The sequence below is a fragment of the Monodelphis domestica genome, chromosome 6 (assembly GCF_027887165.1).
Source record: "Monodelphis domestica isolate mMonDom1 chromosome 6, mMonDom1.pri, whole genome shotgun sequence".
In the NCBI taxonomy this organism is placed as follows: domain Eukaryota; kingdom Metazoa; phylum Chordata; class Mammalia; order Didelphimorphia; family Didelphidae; genus Monodelphis; species Monodelphis domestica.
Window position 1 is genome coordinate 209,786,894 of NC_077232.1, and position 15,708 is coordinate 209,802,601.

At 38.3% G+C, this 15,708-nt stretch overlaps 1 protein-coding gene across 4 annotated transcripts in view; it reads left to right on the top strand.

Annotated features, from left to right (window-relative positions):
• PALLD (palladin, cytoskeletal associated protein) overlaps positions 1–15,708 on the top strand; it is a 490,519-nt gene that overhangs the window by 232,239 nt on the left and 242,572 nt on the right. For all 4 annotated transcript variants that reach the window (XM_007496142.3, XM_007496140.3, XM_001365702.4 and 1 more), the window contains exon 9: positions 11,870–11,989. In XM_007496142.3, coding sequence (XP_007496204.1) covers positions 11,870–11,989 — 120 coding nt within the window. The remainder of the gene's footprint in view (positions 1–11,869; positions 11,990–15,708) is intronic.

Below are 15,708 nucleotides of genomic sequence, written 5' to 3' on the forward strand. Positions count from 1 at the left end.
CGGCTGGAAAAATGAGTGGACAACAAAAAAAGCACCTAACTATAGAGAATTTTTGTGGAGACAGAGAGCAAGGCACATATACAGAAGGGTACAGTGAAAGCAGAGATAACACATGCAAAGTTCAAAAGAAAAATATGAATTGGACACAGATTCTAGAAACTAAAAGAGGATTTCAAAAAGCAATTAAGAGAAACAGAAGAAAATGGGGAAGAGAAATGAAAGCAATGCAAGAAATAGGTTAAATGAAAAAGGAGGCTCAAAAGCTGACATAGAAAAATCAATTCTTAAAAAATTAGAATTAGGCAACTAGAAGCTAATGATTTCATGAGACATCAAGAAGCAATAAAACAAAATCAAAAGAATGAAAAGATAAAACAGAAGAAAACATGAAATATCTCATTAAAAAAACAACTGACCTGGAAAATAGATCCAGGAAAGACAACATAAGAATTATTAGATTACCTGAAAGCCATGCTCAAAAAAGAATTATAAAGCCTGTAATCACTCTTAATGGTAATTGATAAAGGAAACAAGTGACTGTCATGAAGGAGAAAAGTTATACCCCCTATTCCTGTGTCAGTGATAGTCAAAATGAAAAAACTAGAAGATCACTCTTTAAGACAAAAGAATGAGAGCTTGCCTATTTCTCATACCTCTAAGACTTCAGCTTTTTGTAAATTCTAAAGTAGAATATGCTGTTGTAACTCCATTTATATTCTATTCCAATGTGTCTAATGTCTTAGAGATTGTTAAATTCTTAAAGGATAACAACTGTGTCTTCTACACAGTACAAGGCAATATACAGTTAGAGACATAAAATATTCTTTAAATGGCAGCTAGATGTTTCAGTGAATAGAATGCCATGCCTGAAGTCAAAAAGACTCATCTTCCTGTGTTCAAATCTAGTTTCAGACACTTACTAGTTTTGAAACCCAGGACAAGTCACTTGATCCAGTTGCCTTACTTCCTCATCTGTAAAATGAACTGCATAAGGCAATGACAACCACTCCAGTATCTTTGCCAAGAAAACCCTAAATGGGGTCATGAAAAGTTAGACATGACTGAAACAACCAAACAACAACAAAACATCCTTTCAATAGTGAGGAACATGATTAATAATCCTCAGAATGAGGAAATTGCTCCTTTTTCCTAACATCAATGTTTTATAGCATTTGAACATTTTGACTATATGAAAGAAAGAGAGAGGACAATAGTAGATAGATAACAATATATAGATAAAGATAGATGGTTTGGGCAGAGAAAGATAGATAATGGATAGGTACAGAGAGATAAGATAGATAATAGGTAATTATAGATGATGAATTGGTAGACACAGATAATTAATCACTAACACTTCTGTAATGCTTTAAAGTTTGCAGAGTGCTTTGTATAGGCTATATCATTCGATTCTCACTACAGTGCTATTATTATCCCCATTTTAAAGATTAAGAAACTGAGGCTAAGAATCAACACAAGATCATACTGCTATGAAATGTCTGATCCAGGAATTAAACTCATCTTCCTGACTCCTAGTCCAAGACTCTATGGTCTGTACCACCTAGCTGCCTAGACAAAGAGAGAAAACAATTAAGTGCTTTCTTTGTTCCAGGCCCAGTGCTATATATTTAGAAGCTCAGAAAGTCTTGGCTTTGCACAGAACTCCAAACAAACCAGATTTCCAGAAAACATTGCTCTTTACTAGACTCAGCCCTACTCTCTATATCTCTTCTGTGATAGCAAAGTGGTAAGGAATTGGTAAAAGTACTAGACTGCCATCCCCCTAGAGCCATTGTACACAGACCAACCAAAAAGATAAGCACACAAGCATAAATCCACATAGTGCCTTGATTTCTGGACTCATGCCCTGGGAGAATCTGAGAACATTTCCCTAGCTAGACTGGACTGATTATTGTGGTTAAGTCTGGATTCATCTTGAAACAACAGTGATCACCCCGATAGGCATTGAGAAGTTCTCCTTTCTGGATCCTGGTTAATATGACCAAACAGTATTAACTCGTTTTATGGGGGCCTTTGGTTCAATCAATGAACTTTAAGGATATTTCATTCTCTAAGAATTGGTTTAGAAGTCAGAAGAGCTATCTTTGAAGCCTAGGCATACGCTTCAGTTTCTTCCTCTGTACAAAGCAAAAGGTGGGGTGTAGACTAAATAAGAATCTTCTAAGTCTAAATACAAATGTAAAAAAAAACTTTACTTTTGTTTTGTTGTTCTTCATCTATTTTATTGTGATACATAGTAGCACAGGAGAGGACTCAGTTACTTATTCAACATTTCCTATTTGTACATACTACTTCTGATGAAGTCAAAGTATTGTTAGTTCTGTTTCTTTACTTTACTTTGTTACAATACTTCTCTCAGAGTGATTGGACCAAGTAGCCTCACTGGTCCCTTCCAAATCTGAACTCTTGTGATTCTATCCTTTCTTATTCTCAATTCCATGATTCCATCTCTCCCTGTGATCTCTTAAGTGAAAATAGCACATGTGAATGTTATTTTGGATTTAGTATCTTCCCAACTTGGGAATTAGTCATAGAAAATAAAATGTAAATTTCATGAGAGCAGAGACTGTTTCATTTCCTTTTTCTAGGACCTAACAGGGTACCTCGCACATAGTAATTAGTTTATCCATTAATAAATGCTAATTGGTTGATGAATTGATTGGTAGATTGGAAGTCACTATGAAGTACATAGGATAGCACTTAATCTTGTCTGGAGAACAGAGGAAAAAAATGAACTTGACCTATCTGTCATTACCATTCCAGCAGCAACTGGGAGTAAAGATCTCAGTGCTGTTGTGATAAGCTGGTGTGGGTTTTACCCTTACCACTGGAGTATTATAAAAGCCAGAAAGTTTGTGTAGAGTTAAGCAAACATGTGTATTTCAACACACCTACCAAAGGCAAAATGAAACTTTGCAAAGACTGTCAGGTCCTGCTTTGCTAATCCAGAACTTTGCCTATATTATTCAGCCCTGTCTGGTCGGGTCTTTCACGAATCATTTGTCATCATTATGGGTCCACTAAGACCCAACACGCTCCAGTAATATGAAACGCCCTGACTGCAGTATACGTCCGACTCAGAGTGGTTACGCCAGCTTGCCAAAGAAAGTATTTCAGTCTGAAGAGAACGTGGGCTGAGCTTTTAATTAGACACTCATTTCTGACTGATCTTTCCAGCACAGGAAGTCTTTAGACATGCAATGACTTCAAAAAAGAAAATTAATCCAGTTTTAATTGACACAGATGTGCTGCTTCTTAACAAAATATTCAGAACTCCCAATGCCTTGTGATTGAATTAAGGAAAATCCATTGAGACGGACTTAGGAAGCTGAACTCCTTTGTTCTCGTCACACTTTGATTCTCAAGTAAGGAAAAACAGTATGAAATAATGTTACTTCCTTATTCAACTTGACATGTCCTTATGCACTTTGCTTTATATTGTCTCATTTTGCCAAATGAGATAATGTATGTAATATGCTTCAGAAACCTTCTGACCCTCTAGAAATGTCAGTCATCAGGATTATTTTTGCTGCAAATGATACTGAGCCAGGATCAGACTAAAAGCATATAGAATAAGGTCTTCAAAATGGCATAGTAAACCTCTAACCCCCAAAGTGGATCTTGTCCAGTTTCCTAATGGCATTTACTGGGAGGGAAGGAGGACAGAATGGAGAATAAAACCTCAAATATACAAAAAAGAATCCTTATTCCTCTCCAGAATGTACCCTGGACTTTCTCTATCATGTCCCAGAAACTTCTTCATCCTAGAAGTTCAGTCTAGCCCTGGAATAGAATTCATACAATGGAACTAATAGACTGAGCCTCTGCAGCCTCTTCCTCTTATTGGATGCTCCATTTAAGAAGGATGCCAGGTCATATATATCTCATTCCTCTCCAGGCTACCCAACTGACTTTCTCTCTGTTATGCTCTTATGCCAGGCTTCCTCCTATATGTTGTCTTCCCTTGTTATGATGTAATCTCCTTGAGGGTAGGTACTGTCTCTTTTTCTCATGCTTAACACAAGGTCTAGAGCATATGAAGTACCTAATAAATCCTGTTTGACCCACTGGCTAAGCGAAAGCTGAGAATCCTGTTTCATATTTTACAAGAAAAATTGAGGCTACTCACCATGTGTTCTCTTCTCTCTTCTTCAACTCTTATCGATAACTCAGGAGCCTTCTGCCACTTTCTCTACTTTTATCCCTCTTTCATATGATAGAGGGATCTTACTCCTTACTAAGGCTAACTCCTACTCTTTTTCAAATGATCCCATTTCATCTGATTTCCTCCAACAGATTGTCCCCTCTACCATCCTCACTCTCACTTGTTTTCAGTCTCTCCCTGTCTACTGGCTCATAATTGCCTACAAATTTGCCCTTTTCTCCTCTGTCCTGAAAAAAAAAAAAACAACTCACTCTTCCATCCCTGCTAAGCGTTGCCCTTAGCCTCTTACATTCTGACTTCCAACTTTATCATTCCACCAAAACTGTCCCTGCTCAAGTTACTAACAGACTCTTAGTTGTCAAATACAATGGCCTTTTCTCAATCCTCATACTCCCTGACTTTGCAGCAGCTTTTGACATTGTTTATCATTCCTTGTTCTCTCTAGGTTAGGGGGATACTATTCTCTCCTAGTATTCCTCCTGCCTATCTAATCTCTCCTTCTCTGTTTCTTTTGTTGGGTTCCTCCTCCAGATCATGCCCTCTAACTCCAGGGGTTCCTTAGAGTTTTGTCTTGGGCCCACTTTTCTTCTTTCTCTATATTATTTCCCTTGGTGATCTCAGCAACTCCCATCACCAGCTCTATGGTAATAATTTTCAAATCTATCTCTCCTGCCCCAATTTCTCTGCTGACCTCTAATCTCATATTTCCAACAGCCTTTCAAGCCTCTTGAATTGCATATGAAGTAGGCATCTTAAACTCAATATGTCCAAAACAGAACTTCGTATCTTTCTCCCCAAATCTCCCCCCAGGATGACCACCTATTACTGTGGAGAGCAACATCATCTTCCCAGTCCCTCAGACTCCAAACCTAAGAATCACCTGAGATTCCTTGCTCTATCTCTCACCCACCATGTCCAAGCTGTTGCTAGGGTCTGCCAAATTCTCCTTTGCAACATCTCTTGAATATGGTCCCTTCTCTTCTCTGGCACTGACACCACTCTAGTACAATTCCTCATCACCTCATGCCTCAATTGCTGTAATAGCCTGTTAGTGGATTTGCCTGCCTCAGGTCTCTCTCCACTCCAATCCATTCTCCATACAGTCACTAAACTGTGTTTGGCATTCAAAGTCCTTTCTTTCCTAGCCCTCTCCTACCTTTCACGTCTTTTTATACTTTACTCCCCAGGACATATTCTTATCCAATTACACTGGTCTCCCCATTGCTTCTCCAAGCATTCTTTCTGGCTTTCCCTCTAGACCTGGAATGCTCTCCCTATTGCATTCTGATTACCAATCTCCTAGGCTTCCTTTAAATCCCAATTAAAATCTTACCTCCAACCCCTCTTAATTCCAGTCTCTTCCCTCTGTCAACTATTTCCTCTTTATCCTGCATATAGCTTGCTTCATAAATATTTGTTTGCATATTTTGTCTCCTATTAGATTGTAAGCTCCTTGTGGGCAGAGTGTCTTGCCTCTTTTATATTCCCAGCATCTAACACAATGCCTAGCACCCAGTAGATACTCGGTAAATGGTTATTGAATTGAATTCATAAGCAGATAGATACATGCAGCATTTTATCAAGTAGCTCAAGGAAGCGATTCTGGATGAGAAGAAGGGTAAGAAATTTACCACATGGAAGAGAGGAGGCAATTATATTCATAGAGTTAATTGCCTCTGTCTCCAAACCACACTGTGAGTTAATTCTGTGAGAGCTAGTGAGGACAGTTTAATTTTTGTCTCTGTGTCCTCAGCATCCGGCATAATGCCTGGAACCTGGTAGGCATTTGGTAAATACTTATTGATTAATTGATTTCCTCTCTATACTTGGCTAATTCTAAGAGACCTCTCACTGAATTTTGAAAATCCAGGCTCCCTGAAGTAGAAAGGAGAGCTTATTCAGTAGTGTCAGGTATATCAGACAATTCAAGGGAGATGAGAACTGAAAATAATAATAATAAAAGTAATAATAATGATAGTTAACATTTTATCAAATGCCAATGCTTTACAATTATATATATAATATATATCCTCACAGCCCTGGAAAGTAGATACTATTATTTTCCCCATTATATACACATGGGGAAACAAACTTAATTTAGCCATTTGAGGTGCCATTAGTGATCTGGGAGTGACCAGTTTCAGCAAAACAAAGAGGAGGTAGTTTTGTAGAGTACATAGGTGCTAAGAAAGGAGAGGTAATAGAGATGAGTTCCTAGAAATTTGTCATTAAAGAGAGAAGAAGAGATAAAATAATGGCTTGGAAGAGCTAGGTCAAGGAAATCTTTTTTTTAAGGACAATTTGATTTGACTTTTAAATTTTTTTTCATGGTTACATGATTCTTATTGTCTCCCTCTCCTTTCCATCCTCTCTCCCAGAGTTGACAAGCAATTTCACTGGGATATATATATATATAATATATAATACATATATATTATATATATATGTACAAAATCAATCAAGTCCTATTTCCATATTATACATCCAAAAACCCAAATCATATATCTATATAAACAAGTGATAAATCATTTGTTTTCTTCTGTATTTCTACTCCCACAGTTCCTTCTCTAACATTCTTTCTCATAAGTCTTTAAGAGTTATCCTGGATCATTGCATTGCTTTTATAACAAAGTCAATTACATTTTATGGTTCCACAATGTTTCAGTTACTATGCATAATGTTCTTCTAGTTCTGCTTATTTCACTCCAAATCAGTTCACTGAGGTCTTTACAGTTCTTATAGAAATAAAGCAGTTCATCATTTCTTATTGCACAGTAGTATTCCATCACCATCATATACCACATTTTGTTCAGTCATTCCCTAATCACAGGGCATCCCCTCTTTTTCCCATTTTTTTGCCACTAAAAAAATCACAGCTTTAGATATCTTTGTACAAATAGAACCTTTCCCATTTTTAAATCTCTTTGGGATGCAAACTCTGTCCTGTTTTGCTGGATCAAAGGACATGCATCCTTTTAAAGCCCTTTGAGCATAATTCCAAATTGCCTTCTTGAAGAGTTAGATCAATTCACAACTCCACCAGCAATGCATTAGTGTCCCAATTTTGTCACATCCCCTCCAACATTTATTACTTTCCTTTACTGCAATATTGGCCACTCAGCTAGTTGTAAAGTAGTACCTCAGAATTGTTTTAATTTGCATTTCTCTAGTCAGGAAGTATTTAGAATGTTTTTCATATGATTATTGATAGTTTTGATTTCTTCATCTGAAAACTGTCTTTTCATATCCCTGGGTCAAGGAAATCTTTTTTTTTTTTTAAACCCTTACCTTCCGTCTTGGAGTCAATACTGTGTATTGGCTCCAAGGAAGAACAGTGGTAAGGGCTAGGCAATGGGGGTCAAGTGACTTGCCCAGGGTCACACAGCTAGGAAGTGGCTGAGGCCAGATTTGAACCTAGGACCTCCCGTCTCTAAGACTGGCTCTTAATCCACTGAGCTACCCAGCTGCCCCCTCAAGGAAATCTTAATGAAGCAGTGATCTTCTTTTAAGAAGGGAAGTTATGAGTATTTTGACTGGTAGAATCCCTTTCAACAAAAATTTCCAAAGTATACACTTTTCACTGGAGATTTTTGAGAATTCCTTCACTGAATAAAAAACAAAATTGAAGGTTTCTCAGTGCACATGGCTCACTGCAGACTCCTCTTCTTCTAGCCTTTCAGTCTGCGGTATAGTCCTTCTGATCTTTCTTCACCTTGACAAAGGCCTTACTCTGGCATGAGGTGTTATCATTAAACCCAGAAAGGGGCTGCAGTTCTTCTCCTTACTCAAGTCAGTCTTATCTCTGGTGATGACTAGTTACAATTCCTAGTGAAATAAATTCTTTTTTCATTTTACTTTTCATGTAACATGAGCATGGAAATTCTTTTCCCCGACAGGTTAAAATCAACATTATCAGAGTAGTCTTTCATCAAAAGCTATTCATACTAGTTTCTTTACTGACTCCTGGCCTAATGGAATAGATATATAAATATGACAAGGAAAGCAAAATTTCACTTTTATTTTATTATATAAAGCATAAAATTTACTCAACTATATTTTAAGGTCCTAATCCATAGCTTAACTTGTGTAGAAATCTGTCTTGGTCTCTACCTCACTTACCTACACTCTTGAGTTCCCATCATCATTATGAGTCTGGTCTATTGAATATTGCCAAAATCAGACTTAAAAAAAAAAACCTGAAAAGTTCAGGATCATGCAAAATGGCACAAGTAGGAAGAGAAAATAGATGTCCATTTACCCAAGGTCTGTATATACCTGCCACCACCACCCCTCCCCAGATCTGAAGAACTAACCATGAGTAATTTTGGTAGCTTATCTTGTTTACTTTCCACCAACTATGGCCTTAAGTGGAAACTCTGGGCAGCTGCTTTGATACAGTTCAATTGACTGGCCCCCATCTCATCCCTTTGAGAAGTAGAATAGAAGAGCAGATAGAGAAATGAGAAAACTTTGTTCAAATCATACATCTGATAAGTATTAGCTATGTGACCATAGCTTAAAATTGTTTAGATTTAAATTTAAATAGATAGCAATTAACAACATCACTAAAGAATGACAACCCAACATCAATCAAACATTAACTCTAGACAAATAGGTTATAAAATGCACAAACAGCTTCTTTATTTACAATCCTTTCTTGAGTTTACACTGTACTTTACAGGCTTTAAAAGTTCTTTTTTTACAACTTTATAAAGTAGGCACTTCAAATATTCTCCCTATTTTATGGATGAACAAAGTGAGGCTCAGAGAATATATATGCCTTGTTTAGAGTTAGTTTAGTTACATAGGCAAATAGATAGCCAACCAGTACTCAAACCCAGGTCTTCTAACCCTTAAGTCAAGTGTTATTTCTCTGCCTTTTTGTTCTCTTGTATCTTCAATGGAGATTATGTGCAAATCCCATTTTTACCATCAAATGCTATCTTTTCTATACATAATTTCAAGGTTGCTTTTCTATTGATGATAGATCCTTGAGTAAGGTTACATGGACTAAAGAGTTGTTAAACTGTTGCCTCAGGACTTAGTAGAAAGATCACTCCAAAGAGAGGGGATTATAAAGGTTTTTCTTGAAAAGAAAGTCTTTGAGTTGGGCTTTAAAGAGCATATAAGACTTCAAAAAGTTGAAAAGAGAGGGTGAAAGGGGATATTCCAACTTTGGGGAAAATCATGAGCTGTGTCATGGATGTTGATGAGCATGGGGATATTTTCAGAAGCAAGTAGATTAGTCCATATTGGGATAGAATATGGAGACCAATGAAGAAGAGTAAGATGAGATAAAGCTAGGATGTTATGATGATATCAAATGGTAGAGGGTCTTGGATGTAAGGTAAAAATGTTTGAGCTTTACTCAGTAGCCTTTAGGGAGCCATGAAGGATTTTCAAACAAAGGAGAGACATGGCCAGATCCATAAATAAGGAAGTTAAGTCTGGCATCTATATGAAGAAGTGGGTGTTTTATTAGAGGGGGGAAAAGAATGAAGGAAGGACAGCTTCTTAGGAGGGCAGTAGTCCACATATGTGAAAATAAGTCTCTACAGTGGTAACCATAGTAAAAGAAAGAAGAGATATGAGAAAAAATGCAGGGAATAAAATTTATGGGACTTAGTAATTAATTAGAGGACAGGTAGATGGCACAGTGTATGAAGTATCAGGCCTAAGGTCAGGAAGACATCTTCCTGTATTCAAATCTGACCTCAGACTAGCTGTGTGATTCTGGACAAGTCATTTAATCCTATTTGCCTCCGTTTCCTCATATGTAAAATGAGCTGGAGAAAGCAATGATGAACCACTCTAGTATCCTTGCCAAGAAAACTCCAAATAGAGATGTAAAGAATCAGATACAATTAAAAAGACTAAACCTCAACAAATGAATTGGATGTGAGAGGGGAGGGAAATGTCAAAAAATAATCCTGACTTTTTGAATAGTGTTCATTGAGTAAATATCAGTACTACTAACTGAAAGAAAATAATGAAATCAAAAGGAAGTAATTTATGAGCAAGGTCAGTTTGAGCCAGGTTTGAAGTTGCAATGAGACATCTTACTGTATAACAATTTGATGTATAAATTGGGAGGTGGGAAAACAGGTCAGGACTGGGGACAAATATTTATATTATCTAAATAGCAACCATACTATAGCCAGGGAAGTGAATACAATTAACAAAGTAGAAAAATGTGAAAAAGAGAAGAGTTCCAAGGATAGGAGCTTCACAAAAAATAGAAACTAACAAGGAAAAGGTAATACAATGACCATAGAAGTAGAAAGGCAGCTATGATAGAATAATGTCATGGAAGCCAAGAGAGAAAAGGATCAGGAAATAGATGTAGTTAGTGGTGTCAAGTAGCAACAAAGCCAAGGAAGATGAGGACTGAGAAGAGACTACTAATTTTGGAAATTAGAACAGGTCAGTAGTGACTGAGTTGGAAAGAGTTCTTCCTGTAGAGTGGTGGAAGATTTGGGGGGAGGGGGGCAGGGAGATAGATTACTAGAGACCAATGAGTTTAGGTGGTGAGGAAGTAAAGACAGTAAATATAAACCATTCCTAGGAGTTTAAGGGGAAAAAAGAGAAGAAAGATTAGGAAGAGGAGGAGGAGGAAGAAGAAGGAGGAGGAGAAGAAGAAGAAGAAGAAGAAGAAGAAGAAGAAGAAGAAGAAGAAGAAGAAGAAGAAGAAGAAGAAGAAGAAGAAGAAGAAGAAGAAGAAGAAGAAGAAGAAGAAGAAGAAGAAGAAGAAGAAGAAGAAGAAGAAGAAGAAGAAGAAGAAGAAGAAGAAGAAGAAGAAGAAGAAGAAGAAGAAGAAGAGGAAGAGGAGGAGGAGGAGGAGGAGGAGGAGGAGGAGGAGGAGGAGGAGGAGGAGGAGGAGGAGGAGGAGGAGGAGGAGGAGGAGGAGAAGAAGAAGAAGAAGAAGAAGAAGAAGAAGAAGAAGAAGAAGAAGAAGAAGAAGAAGAAGAAGAAGAAGAAGAAGAAGAAGAAGAAGAAGAAGAAGAAGAAGAAGAAGAAGAAGAAATAATGATATCTTGAAGCAGAGACAAATTCAATAGAAAATGGTGTTTTTAAGGCAGTGAAACTTAAAGGATATTTTATAGGTACTGGGGAAGGAGCTAGTAGAGGAGAAAATGAAGTATCCAAACAGAATGGACATTATCAATAAATGAAGGTTCAAGAAGAGACAAAATGGGGCAGAATTAAGGGTTATATTTGACAAGAGGACCACTTTGTCCTCTGTACACAGGAGAGGAGAAAAAGATACCGAATAATAAAAAGTTGTTTAGAGGAGTGAAGGAGAGAAGTTCCTGCCAACTTTTCTGTTAAATAGTTAAAGATCTCCAAACATGCTCCTATATGTATTTATTGTCCCCCATTAGAATGTAAGCTTCTTTCATTTTTTGTATTTGTTCCCCCCGCCAGTTACCTGCACAATTTGGCATATGCTAAATGCTTAATTAATGTGTGTTCATTGATGAAATATGTAAGTTGAAGCGTAAGGGGAAATTATCCCTAAAGAACTTTACTGAAAACTTTTTTTAAGCTAAAGGATCCTTTTGTATGACTAATTATATCATGTTCTGATTTGTCCATCTTTACAAATTAAGATAATTTTTCCCAGTTTCTTCACAGAGTGCCTCTATGTCACTCCTATGAATTGACCTTATCTCTATTCTTTTCCAGAGGAGATTTGCACTCTGGTCATTGCAGAGACTTTTCCTGAGGATGCAGGAATCTTCACATGCTCTGCAAGAAACGAATATGGATCTGTAACTAGCACAGCGGAGCTTGTTGTCAACTCAGGTACCTGACCTATGGGGAAATGTATAGTTTCTGCATCATCATGTCAGTTTACTGCCTGTGGCAACATGCAGTATTCTAACTACTTCAGAAAACAACTACTTCAGCAAACAGTTCTCTAGACAACCTTCATCTCTGTTGAAGTTTTGCTCAGTTCTCTTAGCAGGCAATTTTATATATGGGAACAAGCCATTTTCTATAGGAACACATGGAAATAGGTGAAAAGGAGCTTTCAAGGCTATATGCTATCAGCAAACACACACACACACACATTTATGCACTAAAGTCTGGATAATGTCATAGAAAAGAGTTTTGGACTGCACTTAGAATCTACAGATTCCCAGTTCTGCCTGTTTCATTTCTGTAAAATGGGCTTAATAATTCTCATTTCTGCCTGCCTCATGGAGTAACATGCTTTACAAACTTTTAAAATACTATAGAAATGTGGTCCTGGTTTATGGCAGTGTAGGAACTATCATGGAAGGTCAAAAACTAATGAATCAGAGCCTGCTAACACTGAACATCTGAAGCTGAGGCAGCAGGACACAGCAAAGCAACCACACAGGAGAGCCAGATAAACAACATCATTAGTGAAGCTTTCAGAAAGGGAAACTTAGGAAGGGAGCTAACCTGAGAAAAAGGGGGGGAAATTAATCTACGAAATCTAATTTCTTCAGCAACTAGATACACCCATTCTATGAAGAAAGTAGCATATTTTATTACTGCTATTAAGAAAAATGATTTGAAAAAGCAATCAAAATGGCCAGAGTTGGCCCCAAAGAAGAGATATGTGAAAGCACTGTCCCTTCTCAGATGCCAGGGGAACCCCAAATATAATGTCAAGCTTTTAAATTTGCTGGTTAGTTTTGCTGAGCTGGTACTCTCTCTTAAAATACTTTCTTGTTGGGGATTTCATTCTGGGAAGGGAGATGGGGATAGGAACAGACCCAGGAAATGCTGATATAGAAACAAAAGATATTAATACAAGTTGTTGTTGTTTTTAATGGTCAAAAATCCCTGGGTGCTTTTAAGGCTAAGAAACTCACAAATAAGCTATCTAATGTGAAAAAAATTATGTCCTTTACTATTTCATTTCAGCCTAAGAGTATTCATCACGTTACCTTTTTCAGATATCACCTTTCTGGGGAAGTCTCAGTCTCCCTCACAGAGCCTGCATTCCACAGCCCTTTGCACACAGTAGGTCAACAGTCAGGATGTGTTGTTTGATGAACTGAAGCAGCTCTGGAGATTGATTCTTTTTCAACTGATTCCTGGAGGGTAGGAATTTGGTGCTAGGTGGCAGCAGAGGCAAGATAAAAAGTAAAGAGATAGGGAAATGATGACTATAGACTCCCTTGGCTTTTCCCAGTTAAGAGCAGAAAAACAAAGCCCAGCACAGCTTGGGAAGAATTGAGGTGAATGATTCTTCAATGTGGGGTAGGGGTCTGATGTCTGTAAGGAGTATAGTTGAGAGGCAAAGAGAAAGCCCGAGTGTGGGTTCTTTCTCCGACATACTGGCCACATTATAAGATGACACCAAGGATCGCTAAGAAGGTTTTCCAACCTCAAAGCATCAGAGAGAAGAGAGACACCAGAAGGATAGCTGGGGGGCAGCTAGGATATGCCTGGAGTCGGGAGGGCATAGATTCCAATCTGGCCTCAGATACTCCCTAACTGTGTGAGCCCTGGTAAATCATTTAACCTCAACTACCTAGCCCTTGCCATTCTTCTGTCTTAGAATTTATACTGACAGAAGGTAAAGTTTAAAAAAAGAAAAGGATTATGGCTGGAAATTCAAGACCCCAGAGCAAATTCAGAAACAGAGACCCCGAGATAGCCTGATGCTACCAAAAGGGAAGCCTCTACTGAGAAAAGGAATAGAGCATGGCCAAACTAGTTCAGGCCAATGGAAAGATTTGCCTGTGATGTAGAAGGACATTCTTACTCAGGACAGTGAGGGTTAAAATAGGATAGTCTGACCAGGTTGAATGAGGTCATACTCAGATTTTTGAACAAGGAAGTGACAATCCTGGATCTCCAGGAAGTGGGAACTTAGAGCCTTGTGGAAGAGGGGAGGCAATCATGCTGTATGGCAGGAGGAAAGGCAAGCTGGAAGAGCACCATCTTCTCTCCCTTCCACAGATTTTGGTGCCCCTAGGCAAAGCCCCAGTGGCCCTTCTTGAGAACTGTGTGAACATAACAGTGTGTGGAATTATTGTTATGACCTTCCCTATACTTTGCTTTTATAAAACACCATGGCCAAACATGGATGTACCAAATACATGGACTAGGTTTGCTTTGAGATCTAGAATCTCAAGCAGGTCCTCAAACTGAATTCTTCAACTTTTGCATGTGTCAAATGGAGAGAGTGCCCATTCCTCACCTCCCAGGACTAATAGAGGTCTTGGGGAGCCATGCCAACAAGGTGCATAGTTTGCTTAATCAGATCCACAGAGGTGTGAAGAAGGAATGCAAAGCAGTTTTGCTAGACCTATCAACTTTACCTTTGTCAGAGCTTGCCAATATGCCTCCTTTCCCTCACTGACATTGCTACCTACACTGTAGTGCAGGCCCTCATCACCTAAGGATGCTGGTGAGTCTTGCTTGCTTACCAACATTGATATGGCTCTTACTATGTGTCAGCTCAGTGCTTTACAAGTATTGTGTCCTTTGATCTTTACAAACAACCCTTTTAAGGTAGATGCTGTTATTATCTCTATTTTGTAGATGAGGGAACTGAGGCAAATAGAAGTCAAATGACTTGCCCAGGGTCAGGAGCACACAGCTAGTAAGTGTCTGAGGCTGGATTTGAACTCTAAGTCTACCTAATACCGTCTAGCACCCTATCCACTGTGCCACCTAATTCTCTGCCTCAAGTCTCTGCCAATCCCAAACCTTCCTCCATTTAACTACTAATGTAATTTTCCTAAAGCCTAGCTTTGACCATGTGACCTTCCTAGCTTAATAAATTCCAGTGACTCCTGATTGCCTCCAGGATCAAATACAAAATCCTCTGTCATTCAAAGCCTCTTATAATTCATCCCTCCTCATTCCCCTTTTCCAATTTCCTCACAGATTACTCCTCACTATGTACTCATCTATCCAGTGACACTGACCTGCTTATTCTTCCATGAACAAGACACTTTATCTCTAGGTTCTGGATATTTTCTCAGACTGCCCCCTCCCATGCCTGGAGTGTTCTCCCTACTCAATTCAGCTTTATGGTTTCTCTCCTTCCTTTATACCTCACCCAAAATCTCATCTTTTACAAGAAGACTTTTCCAACCTCTAGTGTCTTCCTTTCCTAATTATTTCTTCTTCATCCTATACATAGTTTTTCAGTTTATATTTATTTATTGTCTCCCCCAATAGATTATGAGATCCTTGAGGACAGGGACTATCTTTTGCCTCTTTATATTTCCAGCACTTAGCACAATGTCTGGCTCACAGTAGGTACTTCATAACTGTTTGTTGATTGATTCATTAGTGTATTCAATACTAATTCAACAAATTCCGTTTTCAGCCTTTGTTAGAATTTTCTGCATCATCTGCTGCTGCCAAATGAGCAGAAATTGGTTTCCCCTTACAAGGGCATAATCTGAATCCAGTGGTCAGTGGTCATTTAAAGCAAATGTGAAAGTTAGCAAAGTCCTCCAGGAAAACTGTCCAGCTGGCATTGCCTGGACATCAAGCAGGAGGCCTGCAGTCTTTTGGCCTTTGAT